Source organism: Rousettus aegyptiacus, unplaced genomic scaffold (assembly GCF_014176215.1).
Source record: "Rousettus aegyptiacus isolate mRouAeg1 unplaced genomic scaffold, mRouAeg1.p scaffold_m13_p_9, whole genome shotgun sequence".
In the NCBI taxonomy this organism is placed as follows: Eukaryota; Metazoa; Chordata; class Mammalia; order Chiroptera; family Pteropodidae; genus Rousettus; species Rousettus aegyptiacus.
Window position 1 is genome coordinate 63870186 of NW_023416312.1, and position 23313 is coordinate 63893498.

At 38.7% G+C, this 23313-nt stretch overlaps 1 protein-coding gene across 1 annotated transcript; it reads left to right on the forward strand.

Moving 5' to 3' along the window:
- The first annotated feature begins 1621 nt into the window (after positions 1–1621).
- Positions 1622–22519, forward strand: PRPS1 (phosphoribosyl pyrophosphate synthetase 1). Its single transcript, XM_016127602.2, has 7 exons — positions 1622–1895; positions 13691–13874; positions 14956–15054; positions 16050–16174; positions 18459–18632; positions 20385–20544; positions 21451–22519. Exons 1-7 carry the CDS (start codon positions 1774–1776, stop codon positions 21541–21543), a joined length of 957 nt encoding a protein of 318 aa, XP_015983088.1. The 5' UTR covers positions 1622–1773; the 3' UTR covers positions 21544–22519.
- Positions 22520–23313: the final 794 nt, after the last annotated feature.

A 23313-nucleotide genomic window follows, 5' to 3' on the forward strand; every position in this document is an offset into this window, starting at 1 on the left:
CACCATTTGATATATATTTTCTTTCTTTATTTCTTTATATGTTTGTTGTTTGAGAATGTAAACTCCATGAGAGCAGGGGTTTTTTTTTTTTACTGCTGTATTCATAGTGCCCAGAATAGGGCCTGCCACAAAAAAAGGTATGCAGTAAATATTTGCTGAAACAAATTCCTTGGGGAAAAATACTTTATAGTCCCCTCCATGCCTAGCTCACTGACTTGTATGGAATAAAGCACTAAGTAAATATTTAATGAATGAACTGTGATGGAGAACTACTAATCTTCCGCCTTTCAGTTTTTACTCACTTCTCCAACTATTCCTATATATCTGGGCCTACATTAATTTCTGAACTCGTAAAAGTGTGACAAAAGTTCAAAAAGAAAAAAAAGGTCCTCCACTGACACCATTGAAAATGGCAGGAAGAGAAGTATAGGATGCTGCTTTGAGTACTTTCTGCCTTTGCCACTTGGACAAATCCCTTCACATTTCTGGGTCTCCATTTCACCATATGTAAAATGAAGCTGGTAGACCAGATGATTTCTGAAGTCCTTTCTGTTTTTAAAGTTTGCAATTATGAGCACTGTCGTTCTCATAACTAAAATTGTATAATTCTAAAATTGTATGATTTTTTATTTTAAAATTGTATGATTTTTCTCTTCTAATCCATGGTTGGAATATACATAATGAAAATGTGGTATAAGAATAAAAGCTCTTTTTGGTCCAATTAGCAAGTATCATCATAAAAATAATAAGGCACAGTGTAAATGGCCACATTAGCAATATGCAGACGATGCTAAGGCTCACATGAGGCAGACAGGTTTTTAGTCCTCATTCATTCAGGGCTCTTCATATAAAGTCCCTTAAGTATACCAGATTTTCCTTCCTTTCTAAGGATTAGATTCACACTTTTATTGCCCAGATACTTTGGAAAATCCATACTTCGTCACTTGTTTGAACATACTTGGTCTCAGCGTCAAAAATAAAACACAGCTTTCTCGTGCAGTGTCTGGATGATTCAGGTGGTGTGCCATCATTTTCCCCTTGGGACTTGCCATCCAGGCAAAGTCGACACTATCCAGTTGCAAGGGGCAAACAAACCTTTTATTGTGCCTGTACTATGTATGGGTGTCTTCTCTGTGATGAAAACCTACTTTAATTCGGCCCCGTCCTTATACAGAGATAAACGTCATTCATTTTCAGAAACAGGCAAACTCATGTTCACTAACCTCCCCTTCATTCTGGTAAACTGTGGCTGCCATCCTGATAAACGGATTTTCTTAAAAGAAACTGTAAACCAGAACTAGACTTAGTTTCTGGTGCTAAAATAAAAAAAAAAAAAAGCGTAGTTGACTTCCCGCTTGCGGCACGATCTGGCCATTCACGTCACCAGCATCCCCCCACCCCCAGTCAAGCGCGGATCATCTACGCGCTCTTTAGCGAGCTCTCCTCCGCTGCACAGCTACAGGGGGCGGGGCTATTAGCCTCACCCCCTTCATGGTTTCCAGTCAATACCAGAGAGAGCTGAAAGCGGGCGGGGCTACAGCGAGAACCTGCCCTTCGCTGCCGCTCAGCTAATTGGGGCAGGGGGGTGTGGGCTTCCTTGCTGGTTCCGCCTCCTTGGCGCTGAGCAATTTAGAGCCGCGCGCCGGGCGGGAATGTAAGATGGCGGAATAGCAACGCGAAGTGCTTAATACTGAATCTCTGGGCCGACTTCAGTTTGGGTATCGGCAGCAGCAGTGATAGCTGAGCAAAGGGCGATTAGGGTAGTTGGCAAAGATGCCGAATATCAAAATCTTCAGCGGCAGCTCCCACCAGGACTTATCCCAGAAAATTGCTGACCGCCTGGGCCTGGAACTAGGCAAGGTGGTGACTAAGAAATTCAGCAATCAGGAGACCTGGTAAGGGCGAAGCTGGGACCCCAATCGGCCTCACCTGCCCGGGCGGCGGGGGCGACGCTTAGGAGACAGAGGGAAGAGGGACGGGGCCGCCCGCGTGAGTTCTGAGGGACCGGGTGGCGGGCGTGCTCTATGGGCTCTTTCCGTTATTTTACCTCTCTCGGGAGGGTCACATTGGTTCCCACCGTGCTGTGGATTGGAGTCAAGATGGAGCATGAGGAGAAGATGCTGGATTTGAAAGCAAAGGTTAGAGGATCCAGTCTAGGGATAGTGGCTGTCCAAGAGCGGCAGGAGGGGCGAGACGCTTTAGCCTCGGCTGTGGGGACACGTGGCTTTGTCGCTTCACTGTTGAGCCACCCAGGCTGGGCAGGTGCCGCTTCAGCTCTTGGACCAGCATAGGAGAACGTACTGCGCACTGAGCCCTCATGGTGATTCTTCTACAATCTAAGAAGCAGCTTTTCATTTTTAATTGTGTTGAATTTGGCGTTGAGGGAAATTAACATATGTACTGAGGGCGCCAAAAGCATTACTGAGCACTTCCTTAGATTTGCAAGGGTTGGCTTTTTCACATCTTTAGAATCCTAGACTCAGTGTCATACTTTTTTTGTTAAATCTAGGCGATCAGGTAGTGATACATTAACTCTGCATCCTGATTGCTGGCATCTCAGCTTAAACCATCGGTAAAATCTTAGGAACCCTTAATCCTGGAATCCTTGACCTTCCCCAATGCAACTACTGATAAAAGCATATTTTTTTAGCAAAGTCTACCCTGAACTTGTCTACTTCTCTTGGCGCTGGGTGGGAAATTTAGGAAATGATTTTGAATGTTAAGATATTTCAGGAAAGATGATAGAGGGAAGACCTGGATCACATAGTGTGTTGCAACTCAAAATTTTTTCATTACTTTACTAAGTAAACTTGCTCCCTCCCCCCCACTTCCACCCATCTCAGGCACCTTCAGGCCATCTTAGAGATAACTTGGTTATCTGAGCCTTTCAGTACCCCTTCCTTCTAAAAGTAAAATCTTCTGGCTCTGATAGGCCTACCTTGTGTTTTGTTGTGACCCTGTAGATCAAATCAGCAGTATCCACAATCTTACACTCATCTGTTAATGGGAAAGTTTACACCAAACCTAATGATCGGTTAAATAAGATTGCTTTGAACATGTTTTCCTAAATGCCTTTATTTCCATTTTTCTTTCTTTAAACTTATTACCGAAGTGTAACTCCCATTATAATTTTTAGACCCTGCTGATAAAAGCACTCATCTGTTGTGGGCAATTTCCTTCTGAATACTCAATTATTGTGCCACTGGTTGTGATGCAAATGATAGTGCAAACACTGATACCATCTGTAACCAGGCAATACCTTAGTCAAAAGAGGCTAGCCAAGCCACTGTCTTAGCTTCGACTGCAACATTATGATTCTTTAAACAACTAGACAGTAACATTGGAAACATCAGATAAGATTAAGCAAGCCTAATGTGGAAAATTGCTGACCCGTTAGGTTTCCTTGTTTCTGGCTTAATCAATTAGCTTTTTGGTTCCTTAGATGTTCTGAAATCCTCATTAAACATAATGGAATATGTTGCCTATGGAGCTTCCCCCCAACAACCTTTGACATTTCTGCACTGCAGAAATGGTAACTGCTCCCTGCTGTGACTCTTGGGATCTAAAAGGTCATGGGACAGGGCAGCACCATGGGTGCTGTAGTTGATCAGATGGGGAACTGCAGAGCCCATCCTCAAATGAGAGTTTTGCTATTTGCTACAATTTGGCAGAATCTCAGGTTGATGCTCTCCTGAACAAAGTGGCATTTCTTTTAAAGTCAGGATCATCCTTTGCTGTCCAGTTATTTAGGAAACTAACACATATAGGTGGTATATCTCACACACACAAATAGTTAAGAGGGGTCAAAAACAGGCTCTGGACTCAACCTAGATTTGAATCCTCAGTCTTTCTTTGCCTCATTAATCTCATCTGTAAAGTAGTATCTACCTCTAGAGTTATTGTGAAGATTAGGATGGTACTGAGATAGGACTGAGGTTCTTAGAACGTTGTCCAATGCAATAAATGCAGAAATGTTGGTAAGAAAGTGGTGACGGTATTGCAGAAAATATGGAAAGTAAAGAAGTGGTCAAGGGGAAAAAAGACATCCCCCAAAATTTCACCACCCAAGACAAAGTTCACATTTTGATATATGACCGTCCAATTGTTTCTGTGTGTGCTTATATACTTTTTCAAAAATGTAAGACATGTTGTTTATAGCTTTCTTCACTTAGCAATACATTTTGACCAGTTTCTCTCATTAATATTTAGTCTACTTGGTTTTAAATAGCTTTTAAACAGTATAGTTTGTCTTATGATTTTATTGTAATCTTAGATAACCAAGTCCTTATTATTAGATGTTTTCAATTTTTGATCTAATGTGTTTAATATAAAAACCCTGAACATAAATCTTTGACCGTTTCTGATTTTTTCCTTTTTTTTTTCAGAGAATTTTATAAGAGTTTACTTGAGTCAAACTGATGGCATATGTCCGGGAGCAAGATCTCAAATGCTCCCTATTTCTGAATATTAGGATTAAATCCCTAGAAAGGGAATTGTTAGGTTGGAGGGTATATACCATTTTTAGGCTTTTGAATACCTATTGCTAAATTGTCCTCCAGAAAGGTTGAACCAATTTCCACTCTCACCATCAGTAATAACAATATTAATAGTAATGTATAGTGTATGATTAAGATGTGTTGATTCAGATGCTAAGCACTTTATATGCACATATTTAATCCTCGCAACACTGCTTTGAGGGGTTACTCTTACTATCTCCATTTTATAAATGAAGGAGGTTAATTTGCAAAACTGAGTATTATTGTTCTTTAAATTTTTTGCTGATTCTGTAGCTCATCTGGTTTTTAAAACTTGAATATACTAAAATTTTTTACTTGATTCTCTTCGAACTTTGGTTTATTTGGTTGCTCTGGATAGGCTGAGCGGAGGAAAATTAATTTTGGTTGCCTAGGATTTTCCTAAGACCTATATCCTTTGGTTAGTTAATCCCATATATTTTGCACCTGCCAACATTCCTGTCTAAGTTCTTGAGATTTTCTCAAGAATACCCCTTGCCTTTTAGACTCACTTTACTTTTTTGTGTTTCTTAACTGTGTTCATTGGATAACCTTATGTCTGATGCTAAAGGAAGGGTAAAGGAGAGCTAGTTTTTTCATTGGATGGACAAAGCCATTTGGGGAGCACCTCATTAGCTAGAGGGAGAGCACAAGGTCTGTGTGTTTTAAATTGCTAAACAAGGTCTATGCACCTGACTATGTTAATAGCAAACAGGTTTTATGCAAAACTGTTGTACCATCAATCACTGTCTAATGTAATCTGTAAACTGAGTGTAGTTCATGGGCTTTTTAAGGCTTCGTGAAAGTTTGTACCTTATAATACTTATGGAGGGAGAGATTGGTTTTGATTAGTGAAATTAGAATTATGCACAGTAAAACTATGCAGTACCCTAGTTTACTTCCACCACTTTATTTTGAATATAGTTAATTTTTTTTTTCAAGTTATTCCTGGTCATAACATCCTTCTATGCTTGAGGGGATGTTTTAGTCTTAAGTTTGGCTTTGGGAAATGGCTGAACCATTGGTTGATTATCGTCAGGTGATGTAATAACACAAAAATTCTACTAGTGATTGTGTTGGGTGGTGGGCTGGTGATTTTTTAAGAATTATTTTTCAAACCTTATGTAATGTTGGAATATAAAGGAATCACCTCTATTAAAGCTATGTAGTTAGCAAATGCTCTCTGATACTTAAGTTGGCAGTGCTAATTTTATAATTAATACCTTACCTACTTTCAAGAAAGGATTTGAAGTGTGTTTCATGATAGTCAACATACAAAATGTTCTGATACATCAGAAGCCTTATAGAACAAAGGACTATAGTAATTGTGCCAAGATTTTTATGTAAAATGATTACTGAAGTTTAGCGTTACTTTATATATATCTTGGTTTTCTGGCAGCCAAAGGAATAAAAACAGATGTAATGGATTATGTAGTTTTTATTTTCATAAAACTCTTTAGAAACTAACAGGCACATAATTCTAAGATTTTATGGGTGGGACACTTGAATAATTATATTGAATAACATAATGGACAATGTAAGGAATTTCGTGTTTTTTTTTATATATATATATATTGACTCTGATAGTTGAGGCATTTGTAAAGACAGATAAGCCACCATGGTGTAAGTAAGTTGTTTACTGGTCTTACTTGGTAATAAGAAAGCTTTAGAATAGTTAATTAGCCCAGCCTTTATATATATTGTCTTGGAATCTCTCCAAGGATGCAGTATATTAGTAAAGGAGACCTGGAGAATTCCCTGTAAACTACCACTGCCTCTTAATTGGGCCTAACACAATGAGTATCTTGCAGAATAAGCTCACCTCCAGGAGGTGTTATTTAGTCCTTTCTATTTGTTTTTTTTAAATAATATACTTATCTCAATATATCCAAAATACTACATTTTAACATGTCATCAATATAAAAATTGAGATAGTTTTCCTTTTATATGTACTGTGTTCACAATAAAGTGTGTATTTTAGGAAGCGCCCTTCTAGCTGCTAGAAAGGATGCTGTCTGATTCATGAATCATTTAATTAAATCCAATTAGATCCTCCAAAAAAAGGTGTATTTTACACTTAGAGCACATCTCATTTCAGTTCCTCAGTCACTCTAGTCATATTTCATGTGCTCAATAACCACATGAGGTCAGTGACTCCCATACTGCACAGTGCCATTCTAGAACCAACACTTTGGGAAACATGCAAGTTGCTCCTCTAGAAAGCCCTCCCTGACTCCCTCCTGCCAGTCCATTTGAATTTTGAAGAATGCCTTCAGAAAGTAATATTGGTATTTGGCATAGTAGTAGACATTCCTGACAGATTCAATTCTTTCTTAAGGCTGATCTTGGTGGTTAATAGATAGCGGTTCAACTGGATCCACAAAATTGCTGTATTTTTCATTATGTTGCTCAGTATCACTATTTCAGGATCCCACCATAAAATTCTTTATAGCTATCACATCCCGTTGGGCGTATCGAGGTGTGGCTCTACCCAAAATTAAATATCTATCAGCTGAATATAAAAGGTATTTGTCAAAACCTTTTAAAGAAACATGTTGGAACCACTTACCTCTAGTGTAAAGCGAGTTACTTTGTGAGGGACTATAAAAAGTCTGCCTTCTATTGGAGTGACATCAGAAGCATGGCAGCATGAGGGATCTCTCCTGATCTCTCTCCTTAAAATGACAACAAGCTGGATACCTACGACTCAAGAAATCACACCCAACCTGCACCCCCACACATCTGAGAGATCTGAGCATCAGAACATTTGAAGGTGGGCCAATCACATGAGATAATGTGGTAGAAAGGGAGAGATCAAAGACAGGCACTGTGTAATGTAGCCCAGAGCTCACAGCGGGACAAGGGGTAAGGGGGAATTATGCAGTGATTTTTGGCTCTTTGAAGCCCTGAACAGTCCTTCCTGAGTGATCAGCCCAGTGATCTGGGCAGAGAGCAGGACAGAAAGCAAGCACAGAGGGGTGACAGCTATGTCTTAGCAACTGCCATTTCCAGACAGAAAGCTGAGTCACAGACCCTGGATGCTTCCCCCCACCATCCCAGAGGGTGCCTTTCCTCGCTCCCCCCTTCCCCTGTACCCTCCCAGAGCTAGTATTGAGCCCCAGGGGAATCTGTAGCAACCATAGCTGAAACACACACTACAGCTGGTCCCAGTGATGTGTGGAGATACAAAAGCAAGGCAGCTGAAGCTTGAGCACCACATTACGGGAAGGAAAATAGCCACATATACCACTGGCCTCTCCCAATACATCCACCCCCACCCAGTTAGGCTGATTCGGAAGGAACCAGCAGAGCATTGCATCTGATTTTTGGGACAGTACCAGGACTTCAAGGCCTTTTTAGAGGCTTGGACCCCCATTGCCCTTCACATTCTCTCATGAGGATGGAGCCCTGGCACCAAGGATAACTGATCCCGGAGACACATTTCCCTAGAGAATAAAGGGCATTTTTAACCTTAAAGCAGAGATCCAGCAAGCTTGAGCAGTACAGGAAGCTTGGGCACCACCTACTGGAAAGCAAAAGAAAAACATCTTATCACCCTGCTGAAGAGAGATCACTATATAATAAACTTTCTTTTAAAAGAAAAAAAACTGTACATTCCCTTTAATGCCTAGATGGAGAGATAATCCATCAAACACTATGAACAACAAGATGACAAGACAACTGAGAAAGATGAAAGATTCCCAGAAAATAAGCTTAAAGATACAGAAATATGTGATTTAAATGACAGAATTCAAGATTACACTTCTGAAAAAAAAAAATCTTGAGATGCAAGAAAATTCTGATCTACAGTTCAAAGAACTTAGAAACAAAATCAACGAATAACAGGAGTACTTTACAAAGGAGATTGAAACTTTAAGAAAGAACGAAATAAAACTTCAGGAGATGAACTCATTAAAAGAGATGAAGAATAAAATAGCAAGCTTAGAAACTAGAGCTGACCAGATGGAGGAGAGAATTAGTGATATCAAAGACAAATCTGGAAAATGATGCAGATGGAAGAAGACAGAGACTTGAGAGTGGAAAAAAATGAAAGAACTCTACAGGAACTATCCGACACTATCAGAAAAAGCAACATAAGAATAATGGGTATACCAGAAGGAGAAGAGAGGTGGCAGGGAACAGAGAGTATATTCAAATAGTTGATGGGACTTTTTCACCTATAGAAAGAACTGGATCCTCAAATCCAAGAGCAAACAGAAACACCTAATTATCTAAGCCCAAAAAGGTCTCCACAACGCATTAAAATTGTCAAAAATTAATGACAAAGAATTCTCAAAACCTGGTAAAGATCACAGACAAAAAAGAAAACTATAGACCAATATCTCATACAGATGCAAAAATACTAAATAAAACACTAGCAAATTGGATACAACAACACATTAAAAAGATTATGCACCATGTAGGCTTCATCCCAGGGGCATGGGGATTGTTTAACATATGCAAAGCAATTAATGTGATACACCACATAAAATAAATATCAATAGATACAGCAAAAGCATTTGGCAAAATACAGCATCCATTTGTGATTAAAACACTTAATAAAATGGGTAAAGAAGGAAAATATCTCAATATAAAAAGGCCATATATGACAAACCCTCAGGTAACATCATACTTAATGGCGAAAAACTAAAAACCTTCTAAGGTCAAGAATAAGACAAAGCTGACCACTATCACCAATGGTATTCAACCTAGTATTGTAAGTCCTAGCTGGAACAGTCAGGCAAGAGAGAAATAAAAGGGAATGAAGTAGTCAAATTGTCACCTTTTGCAGATGACATAATTCTCTATAAAAACCTAAAGACTCCATTAAAAAGCTGTTAGAAATAATAAACACAGCACTAAGTTTCAGGATACTGAATCAATGGACAAAAATTCATACCATTCCTATGCTCTTAACAATGAATTTTCAGGAAAAAAAATGAAAAAGAACATACCTTTTGCAATTTCAACAAAAAGAATAAAATGCCTAGGAATAAACCTAACAAAGCATGTGGAAGACCTATACACTGAAAACTATAAGACATTATTAAAAGAAATTGAAAACAAAAAAAAAATGGGAGGATATTTCATGTTTTAGGATTAGAGAATCAACATAGTTAAAATGACCTTATCACCTAAAGCATTATACAGATTTAATGTAATCCCCATCAAAATTCTGATGGCAGAATTCTTTAAAGAACTAGAACCAAACAAAAGACCCCAAATAGTCAAAGCAATACTGAGGGGAAAAAAATATAGGCCAGAGTTCTCACTCTGCCTGACTTCAAATTATACTACAAAGCGACAGTAAAAACAAACAAACAAACAGCATGGTATTGGCAGAAAAGCAGACACACAAACCAATGGAATGGAATTGGGGGTCTGGAAATAAACCCCGATATATATGAGCAAATAATTTTCGACAAAGGAGCTAAAAACATACAAACAGCCTCTTCAACAAATGATACTTGAAAAATTGGAAAGCCATATGCAAAGAATGAAAGACTGCTGTCTATTGCCATATACCAAAATTAACTCAGAATGGATTAAAGACCTGAAGAGAAGACCTACAACAACAAATTTCATGGAAGAATAAATATAGATACTAAACTCATGGACCTTGGATTTAGAGAAGATTTTATGAATATTACTTCAGATACAAGAGAAGTAAAAGCACAAATAAATTAATGGGACTGTATTAAACTAAAAAGCTTCTGCGCAGCAAAAGAAACCATTAAGACAGGCAACCATCCAAGTGGGAGAAGATATTTATTTGCAAACAGTGCCTCCTATAAGGGCCTTATATCCAAAATATACAAAGAACTCATACAACTCAACAATAAAAAGCAAACAATCCAATTAAAAATGGCCAGAGGACCTGAACAGACCCTTCTCCCGAGAAGACATACAAGTGACCAACAGACATATGAAAAGATGCTCAATCTCACTAGCTATAGGGAAATGCACATCAAAACTACAATGAAATACCACCTCAAACCTATTACAATGTTTGTCATCAACAGGACAAATAATAACAAGTGTTAGGTTGTGGGGGAAAAGGAACTCTCAGATACTGTTGGTGGGAATGTAAATTGACACAGCATGGAAAACAGTATGGAGGTTCCCCAAAAAACCCAGAATAGAATTACCAAATGACCCACCATTCCCTCTTCTGGGTATTTACCCCCAAAACTTGAAAACATTTATCTGCAAAGATATATGCACCCCATTGTTCATAGCTGCATTGTTTACAGTGGCAAAGACATGGAAACAACCAAAGTGTCCACTGATAGATGGTTGGATAAAGAAGCTGCGGTACATGTATACAATGGAATATTACTCAGCCATAAGGAAATATGAAATCTTTCCATTTGTGACAACCTTGATGGATATTGAGATTATCATGCTAAGTGAAATGTAAGTCAAAAAAAGTTGAGAACTATATGATTTTACTTATGTGGTTTATAAAACAAAGTAAACATGACTGGCTCATGGACATGGATAGTAGATTAGTGGTTACCATTGGGGAAGGGGGAAATAGATTAGGGTAAAAGGCATCAAATATTTGATGATGGAAGGACATTTACCTTTGAATGGTGAACACAGTGCAATATACATGTGATGTATTATTGAATTGTAAACTCGAAACCTATTTGATTTTATTAACCAGTGTCACCCCAGTAAGTTTCATAAATTAAAAAAAGTCAAACTTCTAGATTTTCACAATGAGTAAGCCTGGAGAAGGTTCATATTCTGTCTGAAGTGAGTGGTTCCAAGAGGCAGCATAAGTAATCCTGAGGCGTATTCATTCATTCATCCTTTGTGTCATAGTGACACTCCCTTGCTGGGGATACAGATGAGCATTATAAATCTGGTCCCTGCCTTCATGGAGCTTGCATTCTGGTGGAGGAGACACAATAAACAAGTGCATATAAAATAAGGTGATAAGAAATTGTGTAAGTGTTCTAGGGGAGTAACTAGGGTGATGAGAGCGTCGCTTTATTTAATTTTATTATGGAACATTCCAAGCATAGAGTAGAATAGCGTAATGATCCCACCCATCCACCCTACCTCCCATGTACCCATCACCCAGTCCAATAGTTAGCAATTTTTGGCTAATCTTATTTCATCTATTCTTCCAGCTTTATACACCGCCCTCTATTGAATTTTTTTGCAGCAAACCTAGATGTATCACCCATATGCATTTCAGTAGCCACAATACCATTTTCTTGCCTAAAAATATTAACAATAATCTCTTAATATAAAAATAACTAGTTTGTGTTCAAATTTCCCTGTTTCATAAATGTGTTCTTTTACAGTTGGCTTGACTTTGTATGCAAATAAAGTCCATATAGTGCAACTGCTTGGTATTTTTTTAAGTCATTTATAAGATCTCAGGAAAGTACCTTAAGGTGGTCAGAGAAGATATTTTGATTCGAGACCTGAGAAATGAATGAGCTATATTTAGGAAGAACATTCCAGGTAGTGAGAGGAGTGTGAATTATAAATTCACATGAAGTTGTAATAAAAAATACAGAGAGATCCTGTGTACCCATTACCCAGTTTTCCCAAAGTTCCAAAGCATAGTTTTTCCATACTACAATTTTCTTGCAAAACTATAGTATAATGCAACAACCAGGATATTCGCATTGATGCAGTTAAGATACAGGACTATTCTGCTGCAAAGATCCTTCCTGTTGCCGCGTTGTAACTACACACACCTTTCTCCTCCTCCCGCTATGTAGTTTTTATATTACCTTCCTCTGGTTTGGTATCTGGGTAACACTGGCCTCATAAAATAAGTTGGAAATAATTCCTCGTCATCTGTTTTCTGGAAAAGATTGTGCAAATTTTGTGTTAATTCTTTAACTGTGGTAGAATTCTCCATTGAAGCTGTTTTAGGTCAGCCTTCTTAGAGGTTTATCAATTTTATTGATTCCCCTTCCCCCAGGAACCACCTTTTTGTTTCATTGGTTTTTCTCCATTGTTTTACTATATTCAGTTTCATTGATTTCTGCTCTTATGGTTATTTTTTTCCTGTTTATTTTTGGTTTTATATTCCAATTTTCTAGTTTCTTGATGTAGGAACTTCTATTACTGATTTAAGCAAATAATGCACGTTTAACATAAAATATTTGTTGAATTCAGTGCTTGAAAGTTTATCTCCAGATATGTCAAACTAATGTGTTTTCTTCCTTTGTTCTGGCTACCAGGAATCTCAGATTCCCTATTTCTAATTAGTTTATGATTTGATTTTTTTTTTCACCATTTGCTGCTATTTTTCTTTTACAATATAAATTAACCCATTCTTTATAAAAGTAGGATCCTTTCCATCATTACTTAGATTGGAAAGGAATAAGTATTAAACAGTAAGTATCACCTTTATCAGCTTGCAAGACATTTTTACTGGACCAGAGTACAGTTAGTATAGAATGAAGTCAAGGGCTACATCTGCCCATTGTATCCCTGGCACCTAGCATGGTGACTGGTATAAGAACATTTAATTTGTTGAGTGAACTGGCCATCATTATCTCCTTTGTTCTTGTTACGATTTTTCTACTTTTGTTATAGGGATTGTGACAGTCGCAGATGCTGTATCAAATTCGCATTCGCATGTCATGTGCTTGAAATGAGATATAGCCTACCAACTGAAATTGTGGTTCAAGTATTTGTGAATACCTCAGCCATTCTTTTTCATGTCATGTCTCTTGTAATTTAGGTAATATTTATATAGTGCACTGGAGTAAACTGAGGCAATGAACTGCTTCTGGTACAAGAGCTCCTCCAGGACAGTGGTCCCCAAACTTTTTAGCATTGGGGACCAGTGCTCCTATGAGACTCTAATGCCCGATGATCTGAGGTGGAGCTGAGGCTGTGACGCTAGCGCTGGGGAGCAGCTTCAAATACAGATGAAGCTTCCCCCACTTGCCTGCCACTCACTTCCTGCTATGCAGCCTGGTTCCTACCTGGCCACAACCAATACCAGCCCACAGCCCTGGGGTTGTGGACCCCTGCTCCAGAAGAACTGCTGAAGTGAGGGTATCAAGATCCACGTGCAGCTGTAACCCATTAGCAGCATATTAGAAGGGAAACTATGGTTTTTAAACCTTACCGTCTATAGAAGTATAGTCCTTTGAAATCTATTGTTTTTGTCATCTTTCCTTTCCTGGTTGTAGTGTGGAAATTGGCGAAAGCGTACGTGGAGAGGATGTCTACATTGTTCAGAGTGGCTGTGGAGAAATTAACGACAATCTCATGGAGCTTTTGATCATGATTAATGCCTGCAAGATTGCTTCAGCCAGCCGGGTTACTGCAGTCATCCCATGTTTCCCTTATGCCCGGCAGGATAAGAAGGATAAGGTAAGAGCAGAATTTCCTTTAATTTTTTTTTTTAATCAGGAGAAGCACAAGCACTTGGCCAAAGTTCCAAAAGATTCCTTAATCATCAGATATATATTGAGAAGACATTATTTTTTTAGCACATTTTCTTAGGCATTACTGAATCTTCAAGTGACATGTGATTGGTATAAAGCAACACATTTGTAGTCTGTATATTTTATTCTGGTCATACATATATAACTTTCTGTTAGCTCACTGCTGTTTTTTAATTGTATCAATAAGACCTAAGGACCAGCTCCCATGGAGTAGAATATTTTTGAAACTATGGTAGAACCTCTGGGACCATCTTGCAGTTATAGTTGTGAGCTCTTCATAAAACTTGGAAGTCTGTTACATGAGTACTTGATCTCAGTGTACACACACACACACACACACCCCTCCCCTTATTTATCTGGTATTTTAGAGGATAGGCATATACCTAAAACTTTGCCGGTCTATTGTGTACTATAATCAGTGCCCAAATTTTACATACAATGCCTAGGAGAAGGTCAGATATTTTTATTCCAAGAGTATAGAAAAAGGACATTTTATAGTGCAGCAGCTATGTTTACCTGTTATTTAAGGGGGTTGAGGTTGCTGGAAGGTTGACCTCCAGTTGAGTAAGGCAGTGGTGTAAATAAATTCCATGTCTTTAAATTTTGACACGCTAGATGTTATACTGGTTTGACTCTATATGTGTGAAAAGATATTTTAATAAAATTCTTTCAAAAATATTTTTTTAAGCCTGCCTAATTTAAACTAAGTGTTGGAAACACTTGAACAGGCCAAATATATATACATTAAATTAAGAAAATGAAAGGTAGGAAGGTATTTTCTTTTATGAAATACGTATACTGAGTTTGAAAAGTGATGTTCCACTTAATATTTATGCTAGATTGTAATCTACTCAATCAATGGCCATGTCACTTTTTATGAATTTCCTCGTAGCACAGTGCTTTAAACATAGTAGGTACTCAATAAATAGATGCTTATTGAGCAAACAAATTATTTCTCAAATTGACTATTTGGTTTGTTTTCGTTTTTTTTTCTCTCCTCTGTGTAGAGCCGTGCTCCAATCTCAGCCAAGCTGGTTGCAAATATGCTCTCCGTAGCAGGCGCAGATCATATTATCACCATGGACTTGCATGCTTCTCAAATTCAGGTAACAGTGGAAGCTAAACATTAGCTTAGAGATTTTCAGGGGTTAGAAAAGGGGAGGAGAGAGGATTGAATGCTGAAGCAAAAAAATGCCCAAGTACAGCTCTAATGAACTAGACATTGACAATATTTTAAACATCCTCACTTTAAGCTCAGTTTTGATCTTAGTCATTTAGGGTGATTGGAAAAGGAGACAGTTTTATATCCCGGGAAGAGTGGAGGCTTTGGATCAGACTTAGCTTGAATACTGGCTCTGACACTTACTAGCTTTGTAACTGTGAGCAGATTATTTAACTTCTCTGAATATACACTGCTTTGTGAGTATTAAGATTAAATTCATAGTATAATGCCTGGTACATGACAGGAACCAAATAAATGGGAGCTGTTATTGTTATCATTAAGTTTAGAGCCATAGATATTGGAACCTACTTTCTAGCATAAACCCAAAGTAAGGGGAGCTAAATACCACCTTATATTTATACACTTTAAAAGGATTTTCAAATCATTACTCTTGGAACCTTATGGTAATCCAATGAGGTACATAGGACAGGTGATTAAACCCATTTTGTAAAGAGGAACAAATTAGTTGAGAAACACAACTAATCTCTAGCAGCTTGAATTAGAGCACAGATCTGGCTTCCAGTTACTCTCTGTGACCATTTATTATAAGTACTTTCCATTAAATTTATGTACCATAGCATCTCTAATTGGTTTACCAGTAAGCTTTTGCTGAACTTGGCTATTTTTTCCAAGGGTTCACTCATATGGCTAGGGTCAGTTGTGGGTCACTGAGGGCTGGCTTTGCCTGTTGCGGCTGGGCTCTCTTGCACAGTCTGAATTTCAGGAGACCGTTTTTATAATCTCCCACACTGGGCATGCCTTGTAATCAGTCTGAACGTTGCAGTAGCTATTCTCTGGGCAAGTCATTTATAAGTGTCAATCATTTATAAGTGGAAGAGAAGGAACACAAAGCAAAACTGACCCAGCTCCTTTCTACAGGGCTTTTTTGATATCCCTGTGGACAATTTATATGCAGAGCCAGCTGTCCTGAAGTGGATAAGGGAGAATATCTCTGAGTGGAAGAACTGCACCATTGTCTCACCTGATGCTGGGGGTGCTAAAAGGTATGGCTGAAATTCATATTATTCTCAATGTACTGGGAAAATCTTTCAGACAGTTGTCAGAAAGTGATGTCTTTCTATCCAAGTGACTGACACTTTTTAAGTCCTTCAGCCTGGATGTGCCAGTAGCCAGGATATAGGCTGGATATAGTTTTACCCACTCCGCTTTTTCTGGCCCCAGTCCCCACCTGAAAGACTAGACAGCAGTAGGGGGACCCTGAATAGTTGGGTATTGTGGACCTGACTGTAACCTGTTGGTAACTTGGCACTGCAAGGCTAGTAACACTGCTGGAAACCAATCAGGGAAGGGAGGAAATTTGGTTTTCTAATGAGTGGTGCCTGCTGTCAAACCACATGATAATAGTGGACAAGCAAGCTTTTACACACCTCTTAACGCTGTTGTCGGTTAAACCATTTTGATCCTTTGTATTAAAGTATTAAGCAGGAAGGAAGATAAAGCATGGTAATTTTATTTAAAGCCAAGACCTTAACATTTTAAACAAACTGCCAGGGATTACCATTTGCAGTACTTCATAGCTCACATGGTGCCGACTAAAAGCTTTTGATTTCCTTAGTGGGTCAGCATTAATAATGTATTCAAAAGTGTGACATATTCTCTTTATGTTGTGGAAATAGAACGAAGAGCTACCAAACACAGATGATTAGGAAAATCTAATTCAGATCTTTCTAAAAGCCATTCAAATCTTCAGTGACTGTTTCTCAACAACTTCTTTATTTCAGTAATTTCAACAGTACTGATAAGCTGAGAACTTGAATTCGATTATCCAGACAGATGTATGGCTTTGTCAGGCTCGTGTAACCACCAGTTACCATCTGTAATACTAGAGACAGCCTAAAAAACATCCCCCAAATGGTAATTGTTATAATTGTTTTAACTTGTGCATTATTTTCACATCTTGCCATGGGACTTAGAAAATAGTCATATATGAAATAAATAATCAAGCAGGATTTTCTTTCCAAAGTTAGGTACAGAAAAACCGCCTTTAATAGATGACTTATTACTACATGGATTTTTTTGGTTTTTAATTTTCTTAGTGATAGAGTGTTTTCAAAGTGAGTAGCTATCACTTCTGTGTTGGCAGGATTCTTGGAGTAGGGAGAGATCCCGGTGCAGTTGTGACTTGCACATAGTTTTCCCCTCGAGGGCATGGAAAGTGACTTTTTGTAGCCCTTGATGCTTTCTCTGCCAATCACTAAGTTTGTTGGCCATTAAGTATGGATAGTTTGGGATGCTTAAAATAATCATGTACTTATCTCAGATTTATTCATACATTCCAAGTAGATTGGTTACTCTAGATAATATATGCCCATGAAGTAGTAATAGGCTCATTTAGATCAGGGTACAAATGTCACCTAGGTTGTAGTTCAAACCTTGCTGTGGTCTCTATTATATGGTCACAGGTTCTTCCTTTTCTAGCGCAAACTCAGACATGTGACCAGCGTCAGAAGGGAAATAGGACAGAATGCTCTGGTTGGATCAGTACACTAAAAAATAAACCCCAAAGCACAGGTCTCATTACACATAATGAGGATGGCACGGTGGAGCATGGTCGTACATGCCAATGGGACAGCAGTCATTTACACTAAATGAATTTCTGTTTGAGTGAATGATAACAGTATTTTGCCACCAGACAGGTTTGTCTTCTATCTCACCATCTGGTCTGCTCTGTATTATCTTGTAATTGGGAAAAAAAAAAACACAAAAACTGTTTTGATTTGGAAATACGTTGGGTGTACAATGGCACATCCAGTTTGCCTGGTTAACTGGTATAACTTCCTCTCTAGCAGGTATTAAAGGAACTCCCAAGCTTGGTGTCCAGGCAGAAGCATTAGAACAGGCTGGGTACTGCTCCTCTCCTGCCAGGTTCAGGTCCACTTCTCACCACATCCTATTGTCAAATTGAGACAGGCTGTACTCCTGGTATTAGTTAACCGAGTCTCCTCTCACCACTTCTGCTGCCAATTCAGTGTATGTACCTTAGCATTATACTGCTTTCTAGAACTGGTGAGGGTATCTGTCTACCCCCTACTGTAACCCAGAATGAATCGTAATTCATGGAAACTGCTCTCAAGATAAGGAGACATTAGTCTATAAAACCTAGTTCATAATGTCAGTAAGCTGTAGTTGCTTTCTTCCAGCCCTGGGAACTGTTTGGTTTCAAGGAGTATTCTCCCTCAGAAAACAAGCCCATTATTTAATCTATCTATTTTGCTTAGGAACTATATACGCCCTAGATTTTTAAACTAGGAACATTTCATTTTACAGAGTGACTTCCATCGCAGACCGGTTGAATGTGGACTTTGCCTTGATTCACAAAGAACGGAAGAAGGCCAATGAAGTAGACCGCATGGTGCTGGTGGGAGACGTGAAGGATCGGGTGGCCATTCTAGTGGATGACATGGCTGATACTTGTGGCACAATCTGCCATGCAGCTGACAAGTGAGTGCTGAGCAGTGATGCGGGCTGGTGGTTAGAAGAAAAAAGCTGACTGCTATCTGAACGCCTTAATCTCGCTGATTCTTTTTGGAACTGAATCTAGGGAATGATAACTAGCTTTGGGAGTTTTTCGTCACCCTAGGCTTGAATTGCAATATGTGTAAGTTGATGAGTACTCTTTATAGTACTAAATTATGTATAACATAAAATTGGCCATTTTAACCATTTTAAGTGTACAATTCAATGGCATGAGTTACGTTTGCAGTGTTATTCACCTGTTACCACTGTATTTCCAAATATTTTCATCACTTTGAATACTCTACTTTTGATAGTTTTTTTTTAAAAAAACAAGATAAGTAGAAATCCATAAGCCAGAGCAGAGAGAAATATATTCTCATATTATATTTTACCTGAGCGGGAAACCCTAGTCTCTTGATCGTCTATTTTAGGGGCTACTTCATTCATATTACTTCTCATCTCTCACCTACACTGTACTAAATTGCCTTCCCTCTGTTCTCTCTGCTACCAGTCACCAGTCTCTTATCTCCCCCAGTCCATCTCTTACATTGCCTTCCCACTTGCAAATCTTCCTAAAACCTAAGGCTAGATCCCATCATTCCTCACCTTTAAAACTTTAAGTGGCTCTGCATTGCTCACAGTCTAAGCCACTACGGACAGCATTGTTTCTCATAAGTCTTTTTTAACCTCTGAGTGTGCGTTGCTCAGGGCCTGGCATGTAATGGGTACTAAAAACATATCTGTGTGCTGAATGAGCCCTGATTTGGATCCTGGAGTATACATTTATAAAACTCCTTTTGTTCTTGTATTAGTAAGGTAATACTAATTACTATAACAGATCAACCCCCTAAATATCAGTGGCTTAAATGATAAAATTTCTTTCTCATTTATGGTGCACTCCATTGTTACTATTCCTCTTTCAATCTTGTGTCACTGCATCTTTAACATGTGTCTTCTAAGATTACTTTCAGACATTTTCATTTTCATTTTGGCCATCCAGAAAGGGAAAACAGCATGGAGAATCAATCATCCATGGAAGATTTTTATAAGCTCAGCCAAGAAGTGGTGTACATTGTATCTGCTAACATTTTGATAGCCAGAATTAAGTCGCACGGCCACACCTAACTATTCGAGGTGGGGGGCTGGGGGTGTGACTAGGAAATGTAGTCCAGCTGTGTGCCCAGAAAGACAAGATAGATTTTGTTGAGTGTAACAATCTGCCACGGTCCTTTTACAAAAAACCAGACCTATTCAGAAAAGTTCTTAGTCCAGTTCTCTCTCCTTATTATGCACTGAATTGTGGCCCCCCAAAACTTATACGTTGATGCCCTATCCCCCAGCATGTTGGCATTTGGAGATGAGACCTTTGGGAAGTATTTAGGTTTAGATGAGGTCATGAGGGTGGTGTCCTTAATGATAGGATTAGTGCCTTAGAAGAGGCCAGAGAGCTTACATCACTCACGCATGTATACGCACAAAGAGATAAAAAGTGGTCACATGAACACACAGAGAGATGGTAGCTGCCAACAAGCCAAGAGAAGAGGCCTCAGAATGAAACCTGCCTTGCTTCCACCTTGATCTTAGACTTCGCAGCCTCCAGAACTGTGAGAAATAAAATTCTGTTTAAGCTACCCAGTCTGTGGTAGGGCAGCCACACTAACTAATGCACTTCTTCCTAACTCAGATTCTGTAGTAACAAGTAAGATTAATCCAAGTCAACTCTGCTTTTTCCTCTAGGCTTCTCTCAGCTGGAGCCACCAGAGTTTATGCTATCTTGACTCATGGAATCTTTTCTGGCCCCGCCATTTCTCGCATTAACAACGCATGCTTTGAAGCAGTAGTTGTCACCAATACCATACCTCAGGAGGATAAGATGAAGCATTGCTCCAAAATACAGGTGCGGGTGAGATTCTTGCAAAACAAAACTGCACTAAGCATTCATGAGGTGGTTTCACATGTTGAATTACCAGAAGATTTCTTGCTTTGCTCTTAAGGATTTAGTTTCTTATCAGGGTCTGTCATCTAGAAGTAAAAAATCATGTATCTAAAGACTCAGATGGCTGAACCTCAGAATCTCTAGAGGTTGGAGCCCAGGAGTCTACATTTTAACAGGCTCGCCCAGTGATTATGATGCTCACTCAAGTTTGCAAGTCCATACTTTATAATATCTGTGTGTGTCACTCTTAACTATTGGCTCTTGCAGACATAATGTGAAACCTTTAAACTGAAGGCACACTCCTTAGAACTCAGGTGTTTCTCAAAGTTGCTCTGGAAACAGCCTAATTACCTCATGTTCTTGTTAAAAAATGCAGATCCCTTTGCTCCATCCAAGGCCTACAAAACCAGAGATCCTGGAGCCACTACTTAAAAGTAATTCCCTAAGTAATTGTTAGACACTCAAGTTTAGATGTCGTCACACTAAAATATAAGGCCTTTACTTAATGAAAAATGTGTACAATAATCCATTAGCTTTGTGAAAAATGTAAAAGTGGAGGGTTGATGTTATTCTTAAGGATTTTTTTCCACTTAAATATATGTTTTCTTCATTCCTAAGAATTTTAAATGCTGACTCACCACCATCTCGGTGAGTGTGACTCAGAATTTCTCCTCTGTTAGCGTGTCGACTATCCTATGAGGTTCTATTTAAAATGTTACGTAGAATAGCTGTGTACACAAGGGAAGACATCACAATGCAGCCATCTTACAAGGAAAGACTCTCATTAGGCTGCTCATCATTCTCTGCAAATTGGCCAGTTGTCTCTGTCTATATTATACTAACCTGGTGTTTTTCTTGCCTGTCTAGGTGATTGACATCTCCATGATCCTTGCAGAAGCCATCAGGAGAACTCACAATGGGGAATCTGTTTCCTACCTTTTCAGCCATGTCCCTTTATAATAGAATAAGTTCAGAGGCTTTTAAAAAATAACCCCACCCCTTGTTTTCCCTTGATATTTGATGAAATATTCAGCAGAAGATTCAGCTTATTCCAGTAGCTTTCTACATCCCATATCCAGGTATATTTTAGTTTCTCCAAAATTAGGGGAAAACTGATTGAGACTAGTTGCTCAGATTTTGTACCTGTATTGTCTCATTCTGGCTTCTTGGTTTTGTGAGCCTTGCAGCTTTAACTACAGCTCAGCTGCTGTAAATTTTCAGGCTTTGAAGGGTGTTGTGTGGGGGTGTTTGAATGTGATTGGGGAAGCTCAGACTACTTTACATGTGAATGTTTCAGGGTTTCCTTAGTTCAGAACTACTAGCAACAAAGCCAACCCAATCCACCCCCCTCCACACAAACACACACACACAACACATGACAAGTTCTCTAAATTACAAGAGCCTTAGGCAGCCCAGAACCCAGCTTTGGTTGGTGAGCCCCTGTAAGGCAGGCCTCTGCGGGGGGTGGGCTGATGGACGGCAGTGCACAGTGCAACAGATGCTTCTTGGGAGGAAAAGTCCTGACCCATCACGCTCTGCTTGGGGACTGTCACTTAGAGTCTTTTGTACCTGTTCCTTTTTCCATTTGACTTGACCTTCGGCCATCTAACCTTTTCCTGGCCAAATAATCTTCTTGGGCCCAAATGATCATTGTACCATCGTCTTCTGGAAAGTAAACCTCACTTCTTGCTATGTATTCTGTAACATTAACACAAGATTATTTCTCTGTAGCTTAATCTTCCTTAGCCCACTACCACCGTGGTAGAAAGTTCTAGGTGGTGTCGTAGTGCCTTTTGATTAATTTAAGTATTTAATTTTCCTCTTCCTTCCATGGATCTGTTTAGCCTCTCAGATGACCTGAGGTTGCTGTAAAAAAGATATTACTAGCTCTTGTAGAGGAAACTAATAAAGTTTCTGACTGTGTTGTGTGATCATGGATCTGTATCATATCTGTACTGCTCTATCTGCCAAAAGTTTAGTTTACATGTCTTGCTGCCTAATGAGACCTTGTAGTCTTTGCTTCCAAACTATTAGCTGCATTGTTAAGCCAGGAGAAGACATTGGCAGCAATTTTACTGAACTATAAGACCTTAAGATGTCTGGGGTTTACATAGAAATATATATATAGTAATTCTATGCATTATACCTGAATCATAGGATGCATATTGCCTACTGGTTCTTATTCCTGGGGATAGGAAGTACATATTTTATTATTGGAAGAAAATAGTTTCTATAATTTATTTTGAACTAGTTTTGTCAAATATGGTTAAGATTTTCATACTTCGGTAGTTGACATACTTTTGGCATTTAATTTCAGCCCATTCTAAATAAAAACTATTTAGAGAAGGTAAATGTGCAAAAGTTAAGAATGAATTATAATGAATTCCAAAATTTTAAGTGAGTTTCTTTGTGCATCAAATATAAGGGCATTCTTTTATTTTGGAAAGCTATATGCTTCTGGAGCTTTGTGAAGAGTGCTTGCTCCCTTAATTTTGAAGCTTAGTTCTGGTTTTGTTTTTGCTTTGTGTTGAATATTGGGACATCTATCTTACAATGAGTCTTTTGAAAAAAAGTGATTCAGAAGGGACCAAAGTGAGCTATGAAAAGTGTGCCTCTGACCCTCTAGCCCTCTTTTTCACCTGAAATTTTTGCTCTGGGAGAAGCTGATGTAGAACATCGATGCCATAATTGGCTGATTATGCTATTTCCTGAAGTATTGGATCAGTCAAT

What these genes read in the sequence shown, in the direction of transcription:
- PRPS1 (XM_016127602.2), top strand. Translation starts at nt 1,774, where the DNA reads ATGCCGAATATCAAAATCTTCAGCGGCAGCTCCCACCAGGACTTATCC. An exon ending in GGCAGGATAAGAAGGATAAG is followed by an intron (nt 13,875 to 14,955) that starts GTAAGAGCAGAA and finishes TCCTCTGTGTAG; the next exon opens with AGCCGTGCTCCAATCTCAGC. An exon ending in AGCATTGCTCCAAAATACAG is followed by an intron (nt 20,545 to 21,450) that starts GTGCGGGTGAGA and finishes TTGCCTGTCTAG; the next exon opens with GTGATTGACATCTCCATGAT.